The following is a 25,728-nucleotide window of genomic DNA, read 5'->3' on the forward strand; positions in this document are numbered from 1 at the left end:
TCAGGCCAATACTTACTACCCAGATCCCCGAATTCAATGTCAGCCCAAGATTTGGTCCTGGGCCTCTTGGGACTGCCAGCACCTCAGGGGACTCATTCTCCACCTCCTGCTCCTCCACCAGTCTCCCAGTTCAGCACTCTCACTGGGGTCAAAGGTAATGTGTGCAAGACTGATTTGTTAACAGGTCCCTCCCAAACCTGACTCCATGTGCCTTTAAAGGTAGCAAGCTCCCATTTAGGAGCCACACACCCCTCTCCTTCCTCCCTCGACACCTCTGCAGCGAGCCCAAGAACCACAGGCCAGAATGAAAGCCTGAACTCTTCGTTTTTCACGATAGAAAATTCTATTACGAGCTCCAGGAGACAAGAGGTAGACAATGTTCTCTGTTTTCTGATATTACTTGACTTTTTGAAAAACCGGGGCTCCTTCCTGACTTAGAATAAATAGAACAGCCATGATCTTATGTGGCCAGCAGGGGGGACGCTCCCGGCAGGGGTGTTGCTGTGATCTGTCCCCACGGAGTTACTCAGAGCTGGGCTTCAGGAGCACCAATGCTCCCCCAAGCGAGGTTGTGCGTGTGTCCCGATAGGAGACCTACAGATAAGAAAATGCCGTGTTCCCTGTCCCTCTGGCCTGATTCTGTCCCTTACTTCCGAATTCCTAGGATTGCTTCCTCGGGAAAAAAGTTTGGGAGAACTGGGTTCCAATTCCATCACCTCCGCGCGCAACGATCCCAGCGGTTTCTGAGGGCGGAGGGGACGAGACGGTGAGCCCTGGAATGGCCCGAGAGCGGTGCAGCTCCCGCTGGCCCACTCCGGTCGCCGTCCCGGGCCCCGGCCTGGCGCGAGGGACAGGGCCCTGAGCCAAGCGCGCCCCGTGCCCGTCCTCCCGCTCCCGCTTAGCCCCGCGCCCTCCTCACCCCGGCGCTGCGCTGACCTGCTCGCGGGAGCCGGGGTCTCTGGGCACGTTCCGCGGCGCGCCGACGCCACCCGGGCGCGCCAAACCCGAACGCTCCCCGTCGCCGGCACTGCGGGCCTCGGGCCGGCCGCGGTCACGGCGGCCGCGGGGCAGCGGGGCAGCTCCGGCTAGCGGCGAGGGGTGGGCTGTGCCCCGGGCCCGCCCCGCGCGGCCTTAACGCCCTGACCCGACCCTCCCCCGGCGCTGCGGGAGGAGGGACCGGGGAGGAGCGGGCGACCGCCGGCCTCCCGCCAGCCGCGGCGGCTCCCGGCCGAGCGTGCCGGGCGCACCCTGCGTCCTCCCCGGGGCCGGGCGCCGCAATCGGGTCCCGCAACCGGGCCCCGCAACCGGGCCCCGCGGGGTAGCTTAGCGGCCCGACCCCGGGTGGATCCCGATAGTGCCTCGGTGGTGCACTGTTCCCAGGTCCAGCTCTCAGACCGGACTCTGAGCAGATCTGTTCCCTGCTGAATTCTCCCCACATCAAGCCCATTTTGCTTGTTTCACTGTGTTCTCTAAATTCACTAAATTACTCCGCGTCTGTCTATGATCTGAAACGCTCTGTGCATTCCGTGTTTCAGTACTTTGCGCACTGAATGCGCATTCAGAAGGCGTGTGGACGGTGCTCTAGGTCGGAAGGTCTGCCCGGTGCTAGTGTCATTTTCCGTGGAAATATAATGAAGGACAATCAGGAATAGCGCTTATGATTAGGGGGAAACGGTGTTAGAAAGGCCCCTTTTGTAGTTTGGTTTAACACAAAGTTATTTGGGGTTTAACTAAAATTCCCTCCTTCATTTTCCAATGCGTTCTCCTCAGCCCCTCCACTCCGTGATAAATTAAGAAACATTGATTTAAAGCTTCAGTTAGACACTCAGGGAAAGTAGTTTGAAATCTATGTGTGGTGTTATTAAAAGTTTATGTTTTTTAAAATAGTGGTTTGTTTCTTGGTGAGATGCCAGAACTGGAGATCAAATGTTATTTGTTTTAATTTGAACCCAAGGACTCTGCAGTAAGAAGGCATGTGTGGGTTGTAGGTAGTTTCTCCCACTTAAACAGTATGACCTTGCTCAAGTTCTTCCTCATCTCTGCTTCTCAGCATACTCACCCGTAAAATGGGGACAAAGTCAGTCAGTCAGAGACACTTTGTGAGAATGAAATGCAAATACATGTGAAAAGCTTAGGACATAGCCTGCCGCATGGGAAACCGTCATTCCATGTGGGTTAATACTAATAGTTTTAAAGAAGCAGTTCCTTATTTAAATCTAACAATAGATAGAAATTTAAACACAACTATATCAGTCTAGTAACATTTTCCTGTACTTTTTGGACTAACCCCCTGTGAAACAAATTGCCTCGAATGCTAATCTAAAAAAGTATACATATGCCCTACCAAAGATCTCTAAGGCCTTGCTCTGTTTGACCTTATGACCAGATGAAGAAGTTGGAGATTCAATACCACACCTAAAAAAGTGGTGGGCTTTGAGAGCAGGTCTGGACACAGAATCTCTCTGTCTCTCTCTCTGACCTTCTCCTGTCCTCCTCTCACCTGCCCAAGAAAGGACTCTAATCTGATTGTGCGTCAAAAGACCTTCATTCCAGAGAGGGTCCTGCGCCATATCCTAGAGGAAGGAATGCTGCACAGAGAGGCCAAGAAAAGCCTATAGACAGGCCTTGCTGGGTTCAGATCACGAGCTTTTTGCCCAATCACATCTCTACATGGTTGTCAATCATGCCTGTGTGATAAAGCCTTCATAAAAACCCAAAAAGACAGGGTTTGGGGAGCTTCTGGATAGCGGAACATATGGAGGTCCCTGCAGGGTGGCACATCTGGGAAGGGAATGGAAGCTCCACACCTACATATTTAGTCATAGAAGTCTTCTTCTGTGTCAGTGACTGTTGTGGTGTAAAAACAAACAAAAAAAAAAACATGGTTTGAGTTTTTCCCAAACACATGCATATAAATTATACATATGTATCCACATTTATACCTATAGAAGAGATAATTCATATATATATGAATATGTATATCAATAACTGGGAAGAACTGAAAAATACTGGATTTGGATGACTTGAAAGAACCTCCCCCAGGAGGAGCAACAGAAGTGGGGAGGTAGAATGTCATGATCAAAGGATGGAATTTGAGGTCCAAGAGCTCAGAGGTGAAGCCTTTCCAGAGGACAACAGGTCCAGGACAGCCAGGCCTCTAAATCTCTGAAGTAGAAAGAAGATGAAGAATCTTTTATTCAATATTTTAACAAATTCCAAAATTTATTATCCAGTGCTAGGCTTAGTGTTCATTTCTCATTTGCAGTGCCTTAATACCTTTTGTGGACATGGTTTACTTAGGGCCCCTAGAGCCCTGGATGTCACAATCGACTTGTTTGTATGCATTCGGTAACTTGTTTCTACTATCTGGCTTGCCAAACCGGGCTCCAGGTTGCTTTTCCTTCCCCCAATCATTGATCACACCCCCTTTTACGTCAATCAAGATGTAGGCGGCATTGTGCTAGGTCCAAGCCTCCCACGTTTCTCTCAGTGGTGCTATGATTCAGTCACCCACGTCCTTTATCTAGTTGCTGAGTTATTTGATTCTACGTGCACAATGCTATCCAATCTGTTCTCCCATTCCTACTGTTACCATGCTAATCAAAGCCCTCATAACCTCTACCCTTGACAATTATGCAATGTTTCTTTTGTTTATACAAATTATGCATGCTCATTATAGGAAAAATAGTGTTTATTACTAATTCAATGTATATCCTTTTTAAAAGCTTTTCTCCACATAAACAAATATACATATATACTGAAATTATTAGTCATTTTTATAAGGTTCTTTTTTCATTTAGCAGTATAATACTAACATTTTATCAAGCCAATAAATCCACATCTACAGCATTACTTCTAAAGGTATGTGATATTTATTGCTTGTTAGTGGAAATTTGTGTTGTTTATAATTTTTAATTTTTGCAATAGTACTTCAGTGACTATCCTTGCAGTTAAATCTCTGTGCATGTTTTTACTTCTTTGTATTTACTTCTTTGTAATTAATACCTAGAAATGAATTTTCTGAGTCAGAGTATATGCATATTTTTTTTGCCTTCTCTTTCTCTTTCCTTTGTGGTTGTCCCTCACCCCCAGTATACAGTTTACATTCTTGTGGCAGAATTACTTCTCCAAAAGTGATGGCCTTGTAATCATTCTACTTGCCCATTCGGAAACTGTCAGTATTTCCCATTGCACACAGGGAGAAATAAAGTCCAGACATCCTGACGTGACATTTGTGTCCCTCCAGGATCTGGCTGCAACCTCCTTTTTATTCAGGTCTCCCACATTCAACTCACTTTAGTGCAGCCATTCTGGACTTCATGCTGTGGCACCCCCTTTGCCTGTATAATTCCTCCTTTATTGGTCCAGGGCCTGGCAGAGAGCATGTAGCATGCTCAAACTGGATTATTTGATGAGTGTTTAATAAAGGATCTGTGGATAAAATAGGGAGCAAAATGTCTTGGGTTACAAAGCAAAATGTCTTGGATGCTCATGTCTCTTCCACATTGCAGCCCTTGTCCAGACATTTCATCTTCTCTAGCCTCTGCTGTGGACCCGTTGTCCCTGCATCAACTGACTTGAGGAGGTCCCTTTGGGGGATAAATTCACTACAAATATTTTCTGAGAATCTGATCACACATGCAAAAAATACCATATTTCTCTACAAGTAGTTATTAATCTAGTTGAGGAGGTAAGATATTGCACAATAAAATGCAACTGAGACTATATTAAATGCCATAAGAGGCACTAAAGCACTTTAAGTCTGGTATTTAGGAAGTGGTGAGTATGCTGGACATCTTCCATTCATCTCATCAGACCTACTCTCTGTTACTCTGCACCCTCCAGGATCTGGCTGCAACCTCCTCTGCACAACAAGGCATAGTGCAGTGCCTCGGGGCAAATAACACTGAAGAGCCCTTACCATCTGTGGGCTTCAAGGAGCAAGAAGAGAAAGCAGTGGCTGGGACCTGGCGAGGATAACTCTATGGAGAAGATCCCCTGACAGGACCCGTGACTTTCACAGTAAACCCATGGCAGCCAGCCAAGAAAGCCAAGGGACTAAATATTCTGACCCTGTGCTCCATCCACCCTCCAATCTCCTGCTGGAAATTGTCCAGGCCCACTGGAAGCCAGCAGCCCTGGAGCCCATGGGTGCCATCCATGCAGCTCAGCCTCCCAGGGTGCAGAGTAATGGAGAGTAGGTCTGATGAGATGAATGGATGTCCAACATACCCACCGCTTCCTAAATACCAGGCTTAAAGTGCTTTAGTGCCTCTTATGGCATTTAATATAGTCTCAGTTACATTTTATTGTGCAATATCTTACCTCCTCAACTAGATTAATAACTCCTTGTAGAGAAATATGGTCTTTTTTGCATGTGTGATCAGATTCTCAGAAAACATTTGTTGTGAATTTATCCCTCAAAGGGACCTCCTCAAGTCAGCTGATGCAGGTACAACGGGTCCACAGGAGAGGCCAGAGAAGATGAAATGTCTGGACAAGGGCCACTAGGCGGAAGAGACATGAGCATCCAAGACAGTAATACAGAGCACTTCTGTAAGCCCCATCCAGGAGTTAGTATGTGAGGAGCTACATAGACCCACCTTCAGGTTGAGCAGCACACAAGAGAGGCTGAGAGGACAGCCACAGCTATGTCTCTAAAGGTGGTCTCTGGCAGCAAAATAACATCTTAGAAGAAACATGGTGCACCTGGAAATCCTAACTCCCCAGAACAAGATTTCATAAGCATCTTTACAGATTGGCACACACCTCCAGCTTGTGCTCATCGGCAGCAATGCTGCATCCTAGATCCCGCACCTCCTGTTCTCCAGTCTGATCCAGGGATGGCCCAAGATGTCAACAAAGGTCCTCCTCCCTGACTAGGAGGCCCTGAGAAAGCTCCTGCAAGACGGATGTAGACAGAGGGGAATAAATGATCCAGAAGCCAAAATGGAACCTGACTCTTACCTTCCCTGTCCCATATGCAGAGAACCCTGGGACCCCCCCACACACTCCTCCCAAGATCTGAACTCTGATAGTAACACCATCAGGCAGGCACTGAGTTTGATCAGTAGCACTCTTACTCTAAACTCTCAAAAGGAAGTAGAGAGATTTGTTTTGAGTGTCCTTAAGCCCTCTGAGCCTCAGTTTCCTTGCCTGCAAACTCTCTATAGTTCAGGCTTGGTGTTAGGAGCGATGAGATAATGTCCATAGAATACCTAGAACAATGCCCGAAATACAAAGGCATTTAACAAATATTCCATTTCCTTCCTGCCCCTCTGAGTTCCCAGATCACCATTTTGTCCACCTCACTGAATTGCCTCTTTCAGGAGTATCAGTTTGAAGTTGAAACTGGCTCCTTTCCCAGGTGGAGCAGTCTTAACTTGAATAACATTTGTACGTGACGTTGACTTACCACATCAGGAAGCAATGGAGCACGGTTGATAAGAACATGGATGCTGCAACCAAACTACCTGGAATGTCCAACTACTAGCTTTGTAACCCGAGGCAAGTGACTTGATTACTATGGGCCTCAGTTTTCTCTTCTGTAAAGTAGGCATAATCATTGTACCTGCCCCACACAATTAAATTTGTTCATGTGTGTTAACATGCTCAGAACAATGCCTGAATGTGTTTGTTATTATTATCTTCTTCTTTAGAACTGGAGTGAGGTAGGAGAGAATCACATTACAGTGCCCTGAGCAGGGGTCAACAGCAATGGGAAAATATGCAAGGGGGTGGCAAAGCTGCCAGCTGGCACTTACTCAGTCCCTGAAGGGGCATCTATTTCTACACGCTGGGTTTAGCTGGGGCTGGGGAGGTGGTAAGGGATGAATGACAATACAGCAGCAGTGTTACTTTAAGTAAATATTTTAATGTCAGTGGTTCTCAATATCCTCATCTATGAAATAAGTTTTGAGCTCATTATTTCCAGAGTTGCTTCCTGATCTAAAAATGGCCTTGATTCTATGGAGAACAGGTTTTGTGGAAGTCACCTCAGCCAGAAATTTTAGTCCCAATACCTGAGCCAATGTGACCAAACATCAATGCTGGCCCTGGTGGCCTCTATGGCCTATCACAGGGTCACTGGGAAACCCCGGAGCAGAGATTTTTGACATTCATCCAGTTGCAAGGTCACACGGTCAGCACTGAAACACATTCATCATACAAGTTGAGTATCCCCGTAGCTGATCCTACTACTTGTCCAGTACAAAGAGTTAATATTTTTATAAGATCAGGATTTATTTTGGCTTGATTTTATATTTATTTTCACTTGTTTTTATTAATATATAGCCTGTGTGTTATATCAAAATTTTTTTGTTCAGAATATACTACAAGATTCTGAACCTTTTAGAGCGCATTTCTTCTTCTTCCTTTTAATATAATGAAGTGGATCACCCTTGACATGTGAGAATCTGGGGTCCCTTCCCTTTGGTTGCCTCACTCCCTGGCCAGCTCATGGCTTATCAAGATCTTAGATATCAGAAACCTGTTATTAGGGGAAGGCAACATGCACGAGGGTGTAAAGGAAGCGAAGGCCCCAGATGCATGCAGTTTGCTGAGGGGAACTGCAGCAACTTCTCAGCAGCTGTCGCTTAGGGCAAGCTCCTTGAGGGCAGGGCCTGTTTTTGTACCCTGCATCATCACTCAGCACATACATACTAGTTACCCGACAAGTATTTGGTCAATAAAATCAAGCTGAACTGGAACTGTTATGAAGCTTAGAAAGGGTGATGAGACATTGAGCTCTTTGAGGATGAGGATGGGGTGTCACATACGTTCTTTCTGGCTTGTGATAGACACTCTTTAAACTCTGCTCTTTGACATGGTTGGCTGCTCCTGCTAACCACACTCTTCTCCCTTGGCTTCTGCAAGGCTACATTCTCCTGGTTCCCTTCATACCTCGCTGGCAGTGCTTTGTAATCGCCTTTGCTAATTCTTTCTTTGCTACTAGATCTTGGGGACCTGAGGGCTTGGGTCTCCTCCCTGTAGCTGCTATAATTAGGTTATCTTATGCATTCTCATACCTGTAAATATCACCTATATGCTGATGACTCCAGAATATGTATCCTTAGCCCGAAAGTCACAGAACTCTGCATTCCTACTTGAGATTTAAATGTCTTTCAGGTATCTGAAACTTAGCATATCCAAACAGAACATCTAATTTGTGCTACCCTTCCCCCACCCAAATCTGGCCCTCCCCATCACTGCCACCACCAATGCCACCACCTTCCACCACCTTCATCAAACCAATAACCCAATGATCCTCCTTGATTCCTCCTTTTTTCCCTCCCTACTCAAGTCTAATCCATTGACAGCGCGTGTCAATAGTCCCTCCCAAATAACACTTTTCACTTCCTCTGTCCTCTCTCTGGCCACAGTTCTCCAAGCCACTGTCCATTCTTGTCTGGACATGTGCAGTAGCCTCCTCAGTGGTCTGCTAGCTTTCAGCTCATCTCTCTTCAGTCCATTCTCCAAAGTAAAAGCCAAAGTAACCTTTAAAGAAAATATAAGTTGCACCATCATCATCCTTGTTTAAATTTCTTTCAAAAATCACTTTTTGTACTTAGAATAAAAATCCAAACAGCTTACCTAGAAGATGGATTTCCTTACTCTCCTAGAAGATCCTGAACTGTCAAGTCCTTGCCCCTACTAATCTCATTCTCTTCTACTTGCCCACACTTCGTAAGCCAGCTGTGTCCTCCTCTTCCATATTCGTCATGTAAGCCAAGCTCCTTCCCTCCCTCTGCTTAGATCACCCTAGCTCCTCAGATGTGTGGCTTGTTCTCCTATGCCGAGTCTCAGCTCAGATGTCACCTGTTTGGGTTGTCCATAATCCTTTCTTGGGTTCTGTGCCATTGCATATTGTTTGTTCATGGCACTTGCACAGGCTGTGCATTTACACAAGTACATTTATTTGTTTTTTTTGTGTGTATTGTCTTTTTCTCTAGACTATAAGCTTGAAGAAAACAGGAACAATGAGTGTCTTGTTCTTTACAGGGCCCAGTACAGTTTCTGGCAGATATATGGTATTTAGTGAATATATATGGGAAGAAAGGTAGCGACAGAAATGAATGGAGAGTGAGGGTGGGAGAAGGAGAGAGAGAGAGAGAGAGAGAGAGAGAGAGGAAAAGAAAGGGAGGAGGGATAAAGGAAGAGAGGGAAAGAGAAATGGGAAAAGGGAGGGAAAAAGAGGAGAAGGAGGAAGAAGGAAGAGTGTCTTTTAGATCAGCATCATCATAAATATGGTAGATGTTTGCTTGGAGCAAGGGGGAAAAAGAGAAAGCAAAGGAGAAAGCACCTAGGGATTTTTTATGGGTGTTCTTTTTGTTTAAGCATCCAACCTGTGCCAAGTGCTTTATAAATTATTTCGGCTAATCCTCTTTAATAGCCCTAAGAAAAAGATGTTAAGATTTCATTTTATTGGTGAGAAAAAAGCAGCCCTGCAACATTAAGAAACTGTCCAGGATCTCACAGCTGTTTCTGAACGCGAAGGGCCCGCACTGTCTCCTGTCTCCACGACTCCACGGAGGTCAAACATCTCCTATGTGCAAATGGCTACTAACCAGCTCACCTCCTTCACAGTGTCGTGTGGACTGGCCATCACTGGCTATTTTTTAAATTTTAATTTGTTTTCGTTAAATGCTTTTTGAAAGAACCTGTTAATGACCACCACATTTGGGCTAAAGAAGAAGACTGGAATTGCTGAAGAGTTAGGATGTGACACAGAGAGGCAGTCTCACCCCACCAGACACCTAGGGAAGCTGCAGTTGATTGGTGGCTTTCATGAGGAAGGAGGGGTCTGTTTCCATGGTGTGAACACAGCAACACTCCAGGCAGTTCAGACGCCTGCCAGCACAGAGCTCCTTGCATTTCCTATGAGACAGTAAGTATTTCTACGTTACCCTCTCTTGTTTACTGTAGTTATTACAGATCACTCATCTTTGTCAGAACTTATATCTGCTGACTACTTTGCAGATTGAGACACATATACCAGAAAGATAGAAAATCAAGTGCAATTTAACCAAAGTAGCAAGGATTCATGTAAAGGAAAATTTGCTAAATTTTAGTAGTCAATGATAGGCTAGTGAATTGCACATATTTTACACAAAAAAATTGTTTTATTTCATAGAAAGCCTTCTAATAATAGTGGTTTATTTTTTTAAAAGCAGCTGTATTAAAATAAGTCATATACCAAAAAAATTGGATTCATTTAAAATGTAAAATTCAGTGAGTCTTTTAGAGTTGTGAAACTGGCACCTACCACAATCTAATTTGAGAACTCTCATCACCCCAAAAAGAAATCCTGTACTTACCAGCAGTCACCTCCCCTCCCCAATCCCAGCCCTAGGCAACTAATAATCTACATTCTGTCTCTATAGATTTGCCTATTTTGGGGATTTCGCATAAATGGAGCATACATGGATGTCTCACATTTTATTTATCCATTAATGCACTGATGAGCTTTTGGGAAGTTTCCACTTTTTGCTTATTATGAAGGACGCTATGAACATTCATGTCCATATTTTTATATGAGCATATGTTTTCATTCTCTCGGGTATACAGACTCATACTTTCCCATTTCAAAACTTACTACAAAGCTATAGGAATCCAGACTGTGTGGTACTAGCACGAGGACAGATATACAGAGCAATTGAATAGAATTGAGGGTCTAGAATTAACCCTAGCATTTATGCTCAATTGTTTTTTGACAAGTGTGCCGTGTTTAAAAATTAATCCAAAATGGGTCACAGACCTAAATAAAAGATTTAAAACTATAAAATTATTGGAGGAAAAACACAGTAGTAGATCTTTGTGAGGAAGAGAACCAACTTCATTCTTATATCCAGTTGTCTCAGCACCATTTGTTGAAGAGACTCTTCTTTTCCCATTGGATTGTCCTGACATGCTTATTGGAATCAGGAAGTGTGAGTCCTCCAACTTGGTTCTTTTTCAAGATTGTTTTGGCTATTCTGGGTCCCTTGCATTTCCATATGATTTTTTAGGATCAGCTTTTTCATCTCTCTCGAAATAAATTTTGCTGCCCAGTGAAAACTTCTACTTGCATTGCAACTCATCCATGGGCAGTTGTGAAATCTCCTTGGTATGAACTCAAGTGTGGAACAAATGCGGTTGGTGGAAGTGTAAATCTGCTTAAAGGCTTGTATGAAAGACAAGCAAAAAGGTTTCCAGGCACCGATTCTAAAAATGGTTTTGTTTTTAGTGACATTCTCAAATTAGAAACACTCTAGTATTTTTGTTTACCAGTTTATCATTGATCACATACTCTAGTGTAAAGGTTTTCTATTAAAACATACTTTAAAAGTAAAATGCAGTCTGTGCTATCTTCTCTGTTACCTAACAGAGTATGCATAGAGCACCTACTTCACACAACATGTATAACCCTGGTCCTGCACACCAAAGATCCTGATTCTTTTGGGCTGAGGCCCAGGCATCTCTATTTTAAAAAATCTGCTGGTGATTCTCATGTGGCCCCTCCATTGAAAGCAACTGCTGCATGCTGACTCCCTCCTCAGGTCTCCAGTCTTGCTGCCTGCCAGGCCATCCCCTACTTTTCAGCCCAAGAGAGATCGCTACTCAGTGTTGTGAAGGAACCAGTAGCTGCTATGGGAACTTGTTACAAATGCAGGATCTCAGGCCCCGTCCCAGGCCTACAAAGTCAGACTCTGCCTTTTACTAAGATCCCCACATGAGTTGTATACCCCAGAGGTTGGTAAACTATGGTCTACAGACCAAATCTGTCTTGCCCCGTTTTTGCAGGCCAGTACCTGAGGAGTTGGGCCTCTGTGGGTTAGTGCTCTGAGATTCCTGGAAGTAGCCCAGGTAGCACCCTCTGCCCCTGCTGCCCCATCCACTCCCAGCACTTGTCTTGCAGCCCACGGCTGTGCCTGGCTGCTCTCCAGGCCCCTGCTGGTCACCACCTACACACTGGGGACTCTGCTGTTGTCAACTGCTGGGAACAAGCAGTGAAATCTCAGTGTGGGAGTCCATGATTCTGTGAGCCACCTTGTGTCTGGCAGATATCAGGCCAATAGACACAGCCAAGTTGGTTATAGCAAGGCGGTTTTATTAGCTGACACAAGTAAGGATAACACTGGGGATAGTTCTCAAAACAGTGTGTCCCTGAACGAGGAGGTTGGGCTAGATTTATAGACAGAGGGTACTGAGGTGTGAGCTGATTGGATCTTGCAGTGAGGTGATGCCAGGATGCGTGATCGGATTGGATCCTATCCTGTGCTGTCTGTCCTCTTGTCCTCTTCTTAATTAGTCCCCACTCCTTTTTTTTTTTTTTTTTTTTTTTTTTTTTGAGACAGAGTCTTACTCTGTTGCCCGGGCTAGAGCGCCATGGTGTCAGCCTAGCTCACAGCAACCTCAAACTCCTGGGTTTAAGCGATCCTACTGCCTCAGCCTCCCAAGTAGCCGGGACTACAGGCATGTGCCACCATGCCCGGCTACTTTTTTTCTATATATTTTTAGCTGTCCAGATCATTTCTTTCTATTTTTAGTAGAGATGGGGTCTCGCTCTTGCTCAGGCTGATCTCGAACTCCTGACCTCGAGCGGTCCTCCTGCCTCGGCTTCCCAGAGTGCTAGGATTACAGGTGTGAGTCACCGCACCTGGCCAGTCCCCACTCCTTGGTCTAAGGACTGAGGTTCTGCCCGTGGTTGCGTGCTTGGTTCATCTGAGCATGCTCATGTTATGCGACCTTCAACCTGGGGGGTCCATGGCAACTAAAAACCAGTCACAATTTTGTTGCATAAAAGTTGAGCCAGATTGGTCTGGTGTGGTTACAGTTGCAATGTGGAATCTGAAATGATATCAGTCCATTTTCTATGCTGTTTAATTAACATCCATTGGTCTATCTCAAATGGATCTCTTAACCATGCATGATTTTGTAACATCCTATACTTGTAATATGGAAAATATTGATCCATGGGATGATGAATATTTTTCAAATGTTGACACAGTTCATTATACAGTATTTTAAAATAACTTTTATCAAGTCATATAACCAAAGGTAAAGATTTAATAAAAAATTCTAATTGTTTCATTTAGGATGTGCCTAAGAAACTGGCTTTTTATTTTTATTTTTTTTAACTCTGTGTGTGTGGTGAACAGTATGACTACTAGTCCAGTTTGGTGTCACTGCCCTGCTTTGTGCCCAGGCACCAGCTGTTTTCTGCACCATTTCTTTGGAACATCAAGACAATTGTCCACACAGTGAGCACGGCCAGTAACATTTTAATATAATGAAAACAGTTTGGATCCTCTGAAAGAGCCCCAGGGATCTCTAAGGGTCTACAGACTATAGTTTGAGAACTACTGGTTTATGGCATAACATTAATAACTATTTTTAGCTATTTATTTCTATGTTTGCATCTTTTTAGCTTCCCAACTGGCATAGCAATAGTATTTAATTTCCATAGAGCTCCTGCTTTGAATCCAGTATAAACTTTTCATGTGGATTGACACTTATCTTCACAACAACCCTGGCAGATTATACTTATTCTACAAATAAGAAAGTTAAGACGGAATTATACAACTACATAAAGGTACTTTGAAGTAGAAATCAGAAACAGCACTGAAAAGTGGTTTGAGGCCAGATAGCAGAATGCCAGCCCATGAATTTAGACATAATTCTCCATGTATCAATAGTTTTGGGGTAGGGGACGGGCATGCACTAACCACAGCAGCTAAGATCTAAGTACACACTCAGCAGAGCACACACAGGAAGCAACCCTAGATGCAAAGTCGCGAGGCAGGAAAGAGAATCAATGACACAGAAGTCCATGGCATCACTCACTAAATAAAGGATTGTATAGCATTTCCCAAGTGGCATGTCTCTCCCACAGTTCTCTTCTGTCATGGAATTGGCCAAAATGTCAGACATGACAAAGCTCCACCAAGCCGTGGCTGCAGGGGACTATAATTTAGTGAGAAAGATTTTGAAGAAAGGTCTCTGTGACCCAAACTACAAGGATGTAGACTGGAATGACCGGACCCCGCTTCACTGGGCTGCAATCAGAGGTGAGTGGGCAATGCCCAGGTAGAGGCATCCTTCTGAGTCCACCGTTCATGAGGATATCCGTCAGTAGGCCATAAAGAAGAGTGGAAAGAACACTTCTTTGGAACCAGATGGAACTTTTCAATCCTGACACTGCCACTTACTAATTGTAGCACCTTAAGCAAGTGATTAGGCATCTCTGAGCCTCAGTTTATTCATCTCTATAATGGGTGCAGGAATGCTACCTTGGAGTCCTGTGGTGTGGATTCAGAAAGACAGTGTGTGTGCGGTGCCTATCATATAGCCTGCTCTCAATATTAATCCTTTGCCCTCTAAAGCTCTGCCAGGAATGGAACATCACGGAGAAGAATAGGAACTTCATCTCATTCTGCATGGAATGCCCCATGCTGAACATGACTCAGTTATAGAAATGGAGGAGGATAGTGGCAAAAACTCAGGCAACGGGCTTGTGAGGGCTTTGGCATAGAACACCACTGAAGAACATTAAGTTAGAATGTGTTGTAGTCAACCTTGCTTTTTAAAAGTTTGCTTTGACTCCTGTGTGGAGAATGGGTTGGTAGGAAGCAAGACTGGCGGCAGAGAAATTAGTTGGGATATTTTTGCAGAAATCTAAGGACAACGTATACCACAGTGCCTTTTAATGAGCATTTGCTATGTGCTGGGCACTGCGCTGTGTACTCTATGCCTGTGATTTCACTTGCACTCCGCAAGAAATCAACAAGGTAATGTCTTTAATCTACAGATGAAGAAACTGAGCCTCAGACATTTGTTTCTTGTCCAAGGTGCCAGGTGTTAGCAAGTGGTATGCTCAGGATATGAACTCACATCTGTCGACTAGAAGGCCTGTGCTCTTAACCTGTGCTAGCTATAATGTAATTGGGACTTAAAACATTTGTTTTTGAAGTCAGCATTGAGACTTCCAAAAGCAGAATGAGCCTTTGCAATAGGCAGGTAGCGTGTGACTTGGGAGAGAAAGCAAGATTCCTAGCAGGGCCTGAGCAGCGGACAGGGGAGGAGTACAGGGAACACTGGGAGGGTGCAGGCTCAGGCTGCGGCAAGGTTTATGGGATGAGGGTAGGTCCCTGAGTCCCTGGTAAGAAGGGGCAGAAGGGAGGAGGGGAGGATGACAGGAAACTGGAGGCTCCTCAAAGGCTCTTCAGAGTCCTTCTATTGTGTTACCTAGGTTGGCCCTGGCCTCAGGCCACCAGAGACATTTTTATCTTACCCTCATCCTGTTTCTTCTTGGTCCTTATAAGGGCAAATGGAAGTGGTGCACCTCCTGATAGAATATGGAGCCAGGCCCTGCCTGGTCACCGATGTGGGCTGGACTCCCGCTCATTTTGCAGCTGAGTCAGGCCATCTGAATGTACTCAGAGCTCTCCATGCATTGCATGCGGCCATTGATGCCCCAGACTTCTTCGGTGACACACCAAAGAGGATTGCACAGATCTATGGGCAGAAAGCCTGCGTGGCATTTCTGGAGAAGTAAGTTTAATTTTTTTTTTTTTTCACCTATAGAAGGGGCAGAGAAAGAAGAGTCTATGATCAAGGGCTTGGCTGACACAGTGGTCTCAGGTCAATGAAAATGAAATGAGGAAATTCAGCCAATGGACGATTGTTTTTATTGATTTTTTTAGTTGAGCTATTTAATTGTTTCATTGAAATGACTAGTTTGCGGGTGAAAACTATATTGACCTATTGTTTTAGATTATACAAAAATGACCTCAGATAAGAGAGTGGAGATAACAAGTCTGAAGGTGGGACACGGTACGAGAATCATGACCTTCAGCTCTCTGAAAGGTCTCCCACTAGCTGTGTGGCCTTGTGCAAGTCAAGTGACCTTCCTGACCCTTGGTCTCCTTATATTTAAAATGAGGTTGGTGAACTAGACTGTTTCTATTTTTCAGGACCTTTCTATCTTTTTAAATTTCTTTGTTCATCTATGAGCCCCCTACCTATCCACACACCAAAGATAGGAATTTGTCTAGCATTTGTTCATTTTTTCATTCTACTGAGCATTCAAACATAATTAAGTACCAATTATGTATGTAACAGTTATATCTCTAGGAGGGATGGAAATAAAATTTAGGAATTTATAAATTGATTGGGTCAACAAGTAATTCATACAAAAAAAAAGGCAGAGTAACAGAGGGAGGGCATCGTTGCTTGGAAACCAAGTGAGACAGACAGCAAATCTAGCTGGAGGGGCAGTTCCTGGTCAGGGAGGAGCACCACGGTGAAATGCCCTCCTAAGAACTTCAAAATACACTTATCTTCAGAATGTTAAACTAAAAAAATCTCTGTGATGAGATTGATTATCTGTAGAAGTAACCCAAGAGACCCTCTCTTAAAGGAGGTGCCTCATGTTAAAAATATCCAAAATCACAATTGAGGTGATTTGGGGAGTAAAGAGGCAAAACCTTGAGTCTTGACTCACAGACTGTCTCTTCTCCCCAATTTCTGCTGTTATCCCCCACGTTCCATGATCTCCATCCACTGCGGACCTTGGCATCAGCATTGTTCTCTGAACTTTTTAAACCTCTGACATACTGTGTGACCATAGCTACCCTCATTTTATCAGTTCCTGGGTCATCACACAAGTCTTTTCAGATCTCTTGTCATCCAGCTTGTCCTTCATCTCCAAATCTATCACCTGCCTGAAGGCGTCTGCCATGTGGACACCATGATACACTATCTCTTTCACACTCTTCTTGCTAGTCTTAACTTCCCAACCCTCGATCTTTTGTAGCCTATAACCCAGAATTCCCAACCTTGGATGAATCTCTCTGTCTTCCCCACTCCGATGCATGGTCAGCTAGAGACAATCCCATAAATAAGTCGATGGATATCCCCAGAAGTTTTATGATTTCCACCTTTAGCAGAGCCTTTAGAGCAGCTTGGCTGTCTCTTCCTGTCATACTCTCTCCTTGACAATTCCCCATCACACCTGAGCTTCTCAGAGGGTTAAGGCTTCTGCCTCAGAGAGGATATTGAAGCCATGGGGGATACATTTTTCAACCCATACATCTACAGATTTTATAAACACTGATATCAGTTCCTTCTTGCCTTCCTGTCCCTCCTGTGAAAAGTGTTATCCCTCCATATGGACCCTTGACCCAGTCTTTTATGTCTTCTACAACTGTGGTCCCCAACCCCTGGGCTGCAGACTGGTACCCCTCAGTGGCCTGTTAGGAACTGGGCCACACAGCAGGAGGTGAGTGGTGGGTGAGTGAGCGAAGCTTCATCTGTACTTATAGCTGCTCCCCATAGTCACATCAGCACCTGAGCTCTGCCTCCTGTCAGATCAGCAGTGCATATGTTTCTCATAGGAGCTGGAACCCTACTGTAAACTGCGCATAGGGGGGGATCTAGGTTGCACACTCCTCATGAGAATCTAATGCCTGATGATCTGAGGTGGAGCCGAAGCAGTGATGCTAGTGCTGGGGAGCAGCTGCAAATGCAGACTATCATTAGCAGAGAGGTTTGACTGCACAATAAATGTGATGCCTTGAATCATCCAGAAACCATGCCCCTGACCCCAATCCATGGAAAAATTGTCTTCCACGAAACCGGTCCCTGGCACCAAAAAGGTTGGGGACCGCTGTTCTACAAGACCAAAATTCACTCATGTATTCTTTGTTACATTTTTATTTTTTCTCCTGTATTTTTAGTTTTTTCTATTCCTTCCCTTGACTTCCTTTTGGTGTGTGAACATGTTCAAATAGATTCTATTAAACACACAAAAAGTTAAAGGACCCTGTAACTTCTGCTTTGTCTTTCTTCTTCCCTATATTCCTAAGCTACTTACACATTAATCTGCACAATTGTCTCCTGTTTCTCACCTCTCACCCCCTTCTCAGACTTCTTTCCCATCCTTGTGCTGAATCAGCTCTCACCCAAGTTACCAGGAAGCTCCTTCTTGCTAAGCCAACGGCCTCTTCTCAATACACATCTTACCTCTATTTAATTCAGTATTTGATATTCCTGAAACTCTTCTCCCGTGCTTTATCTGATGCTACTCTTTTAGTTTTCCTTTTACCTCTCTGATCATGTCTTGTGATTTTTTATATGCCTTTCCTAAGAATAAATCTCATGATTTACTCTTGCATGTCTTTTAGATGCTGAAATTCCTCATGGTCCCGTCCTTGGCTGTCCTCTACTGACTTTCTCTGAGTAATCTCACCCCCTCCCTAGTGACCTGTGGGTGGATGAACATGCTATATGATCTCAGCCTAAGTCCCCCACAAATAGCGGGGAGCGCTATTACCATGGAAAGTACCCAGGCAGTGAGTGATAAGCAGACAAAAACAGCAAAGGTCAATCACATCGTGTGCCAGTCATTTCTACTTATCAGCATCTGCCGCTAGGAACTTCCCTTCCAACAAAAGGTTTTGAGAGAAGAATCCTTGATTAAGGGGAAATTAGTCTGGACCTTGAAATAATACCTAAGACCTGACTAATGGAGGAAGGAGGAAAACTGTTGATTTGGAGGGAAGGCACCAACTTGGAAGGCACAGGTGGTGTGTACACGTGAGGAGGTAGAGGGACGGTGCAGGGATGAGTGGCCCGGCTAAGCAGAGACTCACGCTAGAGATGAATAGAGGTTAAGGTCGGGCGAGTGGATGGGTGACCATAGTGAGCCGGGCAGGCAGATGAATGTGAACTCAGCAGAGGACCGATGAGCTGGCATAGATGCCTTAGCAATTTACTCGTGTAGCCTGGAGGTGCCAGTGGTGCTGTGTAAGTAAAAGTGAAGACAGAATTCAGGCAAGAAGATCACTTAAAGAATTTCTTAACAATTCACATTGTGAGTAAGTAAGTAAGCTCTGAGGCTAGGATGATGAAGAAAAAGGACATAAGAGAATTTCAAAAGAAGCATAGACAGTATTTCATAATTTTCCGAATATCCTAGGGATCACCTGGAACAATTTAACTTTTGATTCAGCCTCCCTAAGTGATAAACCACTCATGCAACAAATATTTTTGGGTCCTACTATGTGCAGGTCATTAAGTAAGACACTAAAAAGGGCGTAAAGATAAGTCAGGTACAGTGCTGGACATCCAGAAGTTCCCTGTCTGGGAGAGGAAATCGCTTATTTACATAAATAACACAAATACCAGACAGAGAGTGGCAATGCAGAGGAGGGATGCCCTGTGGTCTGAAGATTGAAAGGTCATTTCCAGCCTGGGGAGGGGGCAGTGAGGGACAAGCAGGTTTGATGTGCTTTGAATGAGCTGTGCTTTTCCTAATGGTTTGCACTCAAGAAGCTGTTTGCCCTGCCCATCCGTCACTTAGCCTCTCAAGTTCCATTTGTCCTCATATTGGTTCAAATGTTATCTCTGTGAACTGACTTTCACTAGTGTTTTCAAACAAGTCACATACTCGCCTTTGGCTTCATAAAAAAACTTCCCATTGTCTATGTGTGTATGATAATCTATTTGTCCATCTGTTTATCTGTTTATCTATTATCCATCCATCTATGATTATCTATATTTTTACATAATCCATCCATACATATAATACATATATAATTAAGAGTGATTTTTATTTTCTTCCTTGTATGTTTCTCTACTTTTAAATTTTATGCAAAGAACATACATCATTCTTATAATTAGGAATAATACAATTAAAAATAAACAAACAAAAAAACCCAGCCCCCAATCATAGGCAGGTTGCTTTATAAATGCGAGCACTTCAAGAATTAGCAGCATTTTCTTCAAGCCGAGTGACTGTCTTTGAGTCTACTAACATCTCACTGAGGTCACACCAGTTGTCTCTACCTCCGAGTAGTTTCTTAGCGTGCGAGACCTCCCTAGGTGTGCACTTGGAAATGCCCACACGTGGCCTGCTTCCTCCTGGGCTGCGGGATTGCCCGCGTGAGCAGCGCAGGAGGAGAGGCCCCCGCTGCCCCCCGCGTTCAGAGCCCCCCTTCTTCCCTAGGGCCGAGCCCGAGTGCCGGGACCACCGCCGCGCCGCCCTGCAGAGGGGGCTGCCCCTGGATGAGCGGGACGGAGACTGGGACGCCAAGAAAAGGGAGCTGGAGCTGTCTCTTCCCTCCCAGAATCGCAACACTAATAAAAAGAATAAGAAAAGCCAAGGCCCTACCGGGCCCAGCAATACCAAGCAGAGGAGAGTGTGAGAGGAGCTGGCAGACGCCTGCGATCTTTGCGTGATTTTACTCATGGCCCCTTACTCAGCGGGCTCCTGCCAGAGACGCTCATGACTGTCGTTCGGTTTGAAAGTCTCGCCTGGGTGCTCTCCCTAGCGGCTGCTATTTCCTTGTCCGCAAGAATTACCATTTTGTCATCAGTGATTTGCGCTGTCAGCATCTCCTGACCCTCTTTCCCCTGCAATTATGGAATTTCAGAGGACAAGGAAAGAGTTCTCCTAAGGAACCTGATTTTTTTTCAATGTTAAAAAAAAAAAAAGTAAAAACAAAAATCTCAAAAATAATCAATGTAGTCAGTCCAATCTATGAAAAAAAATATTTGTTGTTGCATAAACCAAGCAAAGAAGTGAACAAAGGTATCTTCCAGTTTCTATTAATAGCTATTCTTTCCTTTGTGGATGGGAGCCCACAATCCCAGCATGGACATTTTTATCCACAATCATCTCTGCACAGAAACAGTCTGAGCAGTAAACCGCTCAGTGAGAAATAACTAGCAACCCTTGAATTAATTTACTTTCATCCCATATAAGTAATGAGATAGAATGTAAAATAATGGAACATGATTATAGGTCTACTTTCTCAATTGAAAATATAAATACAGATCAGATACTCTGAATTAAAATATAGCATCCAAACTGAGGTGTAAAATATAGATTAAATTTTGAAGACTTAGTACAAAAAATGTAAAATGTCTCATGAATAATAATATTGATTACATGCTAAAATATTAATATTTTGGATATCAGGTTAAACAAATTATCAAAATGAATTTTATCTCTTTCCTTTCACTTTTTAAAACATGTGACTACTAGAATGTTTGAAGTTACTCATGTGATTTGCATTTTATTTCTGTTGGACAGCACTGCTGTGGAACGCAGACAACATATAAAGACCCTACTAGTAGACTGGTCTGGTGTGTTTTACTTTTCTTGGCTACTCTACATTCCAGATTCACTAATTTCTCTGCCTAAATTAATGTCTTTAGCTACTAAACATCATTATTACACATTGTTCAATTAATGCTCGTTTAGTAAAGACCATACTTGGTTTGAATGTTCTGAAACAAACAAACAAAAAATGTTTGACTATTTTATAGGAAAGCAGTATAGCTACAGAGGATACCTTTTCTAGTGTTTATCTGCCCCTGAGCATCAATCTCTTTCTCTATTATCCAAAATTCACAGGATGAATCCCACTTGCCATGTTTTTGCTGGTCCTCAACCAGAACAAACACTGGAAGACAACTGACTTGAGAGGAACTAATTCTTCTCTGGGTATTTGAAAAGAAGTCTTCACGAGATGTTGGACCAGTAGCAGATAACTTCAGAAGTGTGGAATGGCTAATTCTACAATAGGGCTGAGAAAGTGTAGAAGGGTCTTCTACAAAGAGAAAAAGAAGACTGATGCAAAAGATGGAGAGATCGAGACAGATGAATAGATAGACAACAACTTTTTATTCCTAGTTCTGGTTTCTTAGGAATCTGTGAAATTTTATTTATTATTTATTTATTTATTATTTTATTATTTTCATAATAAAATTTCCCCTTTACTTATAGTATATTGAATTGATTTTTTTCCCCTTACAATCAGACTTTTCTAATATGTACAGTGTTTTAAGGTCATGGGCTTATAAATAAAGTAGACTCAGGTTTGCACCCTCCTCTATTGAAATAGGCAAAATAATCCCCATTTGTTGGGGTTGCTGTGAGGATGAGATGGACAGTAATATGCAAGATGCTGCCATTGGTGAACTCTAACTGCTCCATGTCATGGCTATTGTATTACTATAGAAGTGACCTCAGTTTTCCCCTGAGAATCCCAATGGGGTCCAGGAATAATGCCCTTGACTGGTCAAGTGAGGCTCTCCATAAATATCCCTTGTTTAGTTTTATGACATGGATAGTAGTCTGTCTTCCATTGGCTGGACAGACCTGGACCAAACTGGGATAAGTAAAGTGTCCTTGGGGGTCCCTTACTGTGTCCATAACCCTATCTATGGCCTCCCAGTGCCCTCACTGTGCCCTCTTTCCATACTTATACTTATGGGGGTATTAGGAGACATATTTCTTCTCCCATGAGTTTTTGCATGGTAAATGAGAATAACCAGGAAGAGGACACTAAAACAGCTTATTTGTATGAAGAATTTGATGCCATATAGATAGACTCTGTGCTAAGCACTTTACATGTATTATATCTAGTCTGCATGACATACCTGCAAGGCAGGTATCATTATCCCCAATTGACACCATAAACTGAAGTTCTGAGAGGTTGAGTGACTTGCCCTAGGCCACCTGGCTGATATTTTATAGCCTTTAAAGATGGACTGGACTTGGATGGAATGCTAACCCTTCAGGCTCTGGGACTGTGGGCGGGTTGCTTAACTTTCTAGTAAATTGGGAATAATACCAGTGCCTGTGGCATACATAGTGTAGTGGTGAGGATTAAATGAGATTATGCATGTAAAGTACTTAGCACAATGTCCTCCACATGGTAAGGGGTCATTAAATGTCAATTGTTGTGATTCTTATTGTTTTTCATAGCCTTCAGTGTCCTAGATATACAACGGAGAAGAAAGGCTTGCTAGGAAGTGTTAGCATCAGTCCTGAGGGAGAGTTTTGTGGGGCAGTATTCTCTCTGAAGCTCCTCAAAGCCCTGAACAGAGGTGCCCACCTGTTTTCCTGTCCCTGAGGTTGAGCTCTCCACAGGCAGCCTCAGGGCTGAGGCCCAGCCCTGACAAAGTGCATGGGTAATAATAGATGAACTCCCCACGTCCCACCTTCCTCTGTTGTGATGCCAGTCCATCTCAATGGATTTAAGGATGTGAGCAGGTGGAGGGTGTGGCATTTGCAATCCTCATCTGTTCTCTCCAAACCTCACAAGCTGGGAGGAATTAGCTGTTTACACAGTGTAGGAAGTAAAGGCGGCATTATGTCATAGAAAGGGCAGTGGGAGAGGAGAGAGGCCATTCTGGGCTTGACTCAGCATGGGACTGGCCATGTGACTGTGGGCAGTGATGCTGGGATAAGAACCCTTACCTGTAAAACCAGAGGGTAGAACTGGATTAAGATCACATTTAATTCTGATTTCATATATAAGTCTGGGACCCTCTGACCTAGCCTGTCAAGACATCAAGATAAAGCAGGATGTTGTTCCTGATGAATTCACACAGACATCCAACCTAGATATTTAAATTAAGATGTTCACATTTGTAAGAATCATTAATTTTGGACCGATACAAAGCCTTGAACTCATTAAGGAAATGAAAAGCAATGATGTTTTTTTGTCACTAGAGAAGATCTAAAATAAGGAGAATAAGAAAAATATTTGCCAGAAACCAAATATTTATAGAGTCATGTTTTGTGCTTGGCACCGTGCTTGGTTCTGAGAATCAAAAGATAAATAAGGCCAGAGTAAGCTGTGTGCTCCTGAGGGCACTTATCTAACTTTAGGTACCCATTGCTTGGAAAAACAATTTTAAATATTTGCTGAAAGAAAATGAAGCAAGTTACGATATTAGAAGATGCAATATAAATGAGAAATGCAAGCTGTTACAGGTTGAATTTTGTCCCCCATCAAATTTATATTTGAAGTCCTAATCTTCAGTTCCTCACAATATTTGGAAATGGGGTCGTTGCAAATGTAATTAGTTAAGATCATATTGGAGTAGAGTGGGTCCCTAATCTGATATCACTGGTATCCTTATGAAAAGAGATACATGCAGAGGGAAGAGGATATGAAGAGACACAGGGAGAAGCTGGCCATCTGCAAGCCAAGGACAGATGCCCGGAACAGATCCCTCCCTCACAGCCCTCAGAAGAAACCAACCCTGCCAGCACCTTGATTTGCAACTTATAGCCACCATGACTATGAAATAATGAATTCCTGGTTTAAGCCACCCAGTTTTTGGTACTTTATTATGGCAGGCCTAGAAAACTAATTCAGAAGCTTGTAATTCTTAGTTCAGAGCTACTTTCAACATACTACCAAGAGGGTAAGTAGCATTGTGTATGTTCAGGACCCTTCAGCGTAGAAAGTAGGTTTGAATTTTGGCCAGTGACTGAATTATATGGAAATCTTTTCTTGGCCATGGAAGATTTTTATATCTTATTTTAAAAAACCAATATTTACTGTGGATTCTAAGAACTGTACCACAGAACAGTGCATTCAGGGTATACCTCCATGAAATAAAAGCAACTAGTTAGAAACATGAAAAACGCAGGCAACAATGGTATTGTTTAGTATTTATGTTATCAAAAGGTTGGTGGGATTTATTTTCTTAACAATACCAATTATTTAGCATTCCTTGGAAGAGAATCTCAAGTAGCCTGGTTTCAGCCAAAAACGTGGTTAAAGCTTTTTCGTACCAGTTTTCTGACTTTTTCTTGACCTTATGAATTAAGGCCAGCATTTTATGTTCCGTTTCTGTCTTATAGACTCCCTTGGCAGGCATTGTTCCCTTAAAAGTCCCAGAAGATAAACTTCATGGGAGAAAACAAATAAAAGCATCTAACAAAAACTAATGCAAACAGATAACATATTTCACACTGAATTATTCTGTAATACTTAAAATGATTGATTCGGTTCATCTTCTTTTACTATTACACCATTGGTTAGTGAGACAATAGTACCTTGACTCCTGAATTCCACACCCCCAATTACTAAGTGAAGAGAAGGCAAATTCAAAACGTAAAGTGACTAAAATGTGGATTAAAAAATCTCTCAAGGAGACCCTTAAAGCCACTTTGATCAAGAACTGTCCTGAATAGATGGGGCTACAATTTTCAGAGAAAAGGCAGATTTTAAAAATTAAGTTAATACAGAAAGAAAAGTTATGAATAATTATAGAATTTTTATTATCTGATCCCAAACCCCTAATCTAATCTCACTTTCTAATACTCCTCTTTGTATGCCCCTTGTGCCTGCCCAGCTGGGCTGCTTGCTGCCTCGTAATAGCTGCACCATGTGCCAAGTGCTGTTCCCAACACTCGTAACAATGTCCACGCAATGATTCTTTGAGGTGGATGTTATTGTAAGTGAGGACATAGGGGCTGACAAGGTTAGGTCATCTGCCCAGGTCACACAGCCAGCAGGGGACAGAACTGGAACTTGGACTTTCGCAGTCTGGCTTCACAGCTTGGCCTCATACCCATGTGCTGCTCTGCCTGTCGCTCTGGGCCCTGGCTCCTGTTGTCTGTGATAGACATTCTCACTCTTCCCTCCTGCCTCTCCAAACCCTATTCCTCCTTCAGGGTCTACCTCCACCAGGAAGCTTTCTCAGAGAGTGCAAGGCCTACTTTAGTCCTGCTTTGAGTTCTAATTAAATTTTTAACGATATAGTTCCCTTTTTTCTTAATTGATTCATAGATATTATTTTCCTCTACTCTTAGCTTGGTTCTGCTTTAAGCTCTGTAAAAAGCAGAGGCTCTACATATAGAATACTTCTTTGGTTTTTCCCAATGAGCTTAGCACAATGCTAGATACGTGTAAGCTCAGTATACATTTCTTCACTGAA

At 43.4% G+C, this 25,728-nt stretch overlaps 2 protein-coding genes and 1 long non-coding RNA gene across 7 annotated transcripts in view; 2 read left to right on the forward strand and 1 right to left on the reverse strand.

Moving 5' to 3' along the window:
• The window catches only part of PLA2G7 (phospholipase A2 group VII), a 34,134-nt gene extending 33,075 nt beyond the window's left edge, over positions 1-1,059 (reverse strand). For 2 of the 3 annotated variants that reach the window (XM_045543685.1, XM_045543683.1), the window contains exon 1: positions 937-1,059. The gene's annotated coding sequence lies outside the window, so the exon portion shown is untranslated. Of the gene's footprint in view, positions 1-919 lie in introns of all 3 variants that reach the window. The other variant, XM_045543684.1, reaches the window with a different exon arrangement.
• Positions 191-6,618, forward strand: LOC123632919. The gene is made up of 2 exons (XR_006733506.1): positions 191-369; positions 4,846-6,618. It is a non-coding gene; the product is annotated as an uncharacterized LOC123632919 (long non-coding RNA).
• Positions 6,619-9,350: 2,732 nt separating this feature from the next.
• Positions 9,351-21,725, forward strand: ANKRD66 (ankyrin repeat domain 66). 3 transcript variants are annotated; one of them, XM_045543688.1, is made up of 4 exons: positions 9,351-9,886; positions 13,874-14,048; positions 15,303-15,531; positions 19,988-20,936. In XM_045543688.1, exons 2-4 carry the CDS (start codon positions 13,886-13,888, stop codon positions 20,184-20,186), a joined length of 591 nt encoding a protein of 196 aa, XP_045399644.1. In that variant the 5' UTR covers positions 9,351-9,886; positions 13,874-13,885; the 3' UTR covers positions 20,187-20,936. The 3 variants fall into 3 exon arrangements, with proteins under 3 accessions (XP_045399644.1, XP_045399645.1, XP_045399643.1); XM_045543689.1 differs by lacking the exons at positions 9,351-9,886; positions 19,988-20,936 and adding an exon at positions 21,401-21,725 and having other exon boundaries at positions 13,051-14,048; XM_045543687.1 differs by lacking the exon at positions 9,351-9,886 and having other exon boundaries at positions 13,051-14,048.
• Positions 21,726-25,728: the final 4,003 nt, after the last annotated feature.

This window comes from Lemur catta, chromosome 2, assembly GCF_020740605.2.
Source record: "Lemur catta isolate mLemCat1 chromosome 2, mLemCat1.pri, whole genome shotgun sequence".
Classification (NCBI taxonomy): domain Eukaryota; kingdom Metazoa; phylum Chordata; class Mammalia; order Primates; family Lemuridae; genus Lemur; species Lemur catta.

Excerpts from the sequence above, each read along its gene's own strand:
- ANKRD66 (XM_045543687.1), top strand. The coding sequence starts at position 13,859 with ATGTCTCTCCCACAGTTCTCTTCTGTCATGGAATTGGCCAAAATGTCA. Across the intron at positions 14,049-15,302 it reads TCACTGGGCTGCAATCAGAG|GGCAAATGGAAGTGGTGCAC; the intron begins GTGAGTGGGCAA and ends GGTCCTTATAAG. Across the intron at positions 15,532-19,987 it reads TGCGTGGCATTTCTGGAGAA|GGCCGAGCCCGAGTGCCGGG; the intron begins GTAAGTTTAATT and ends CTTCTTCCCTAG.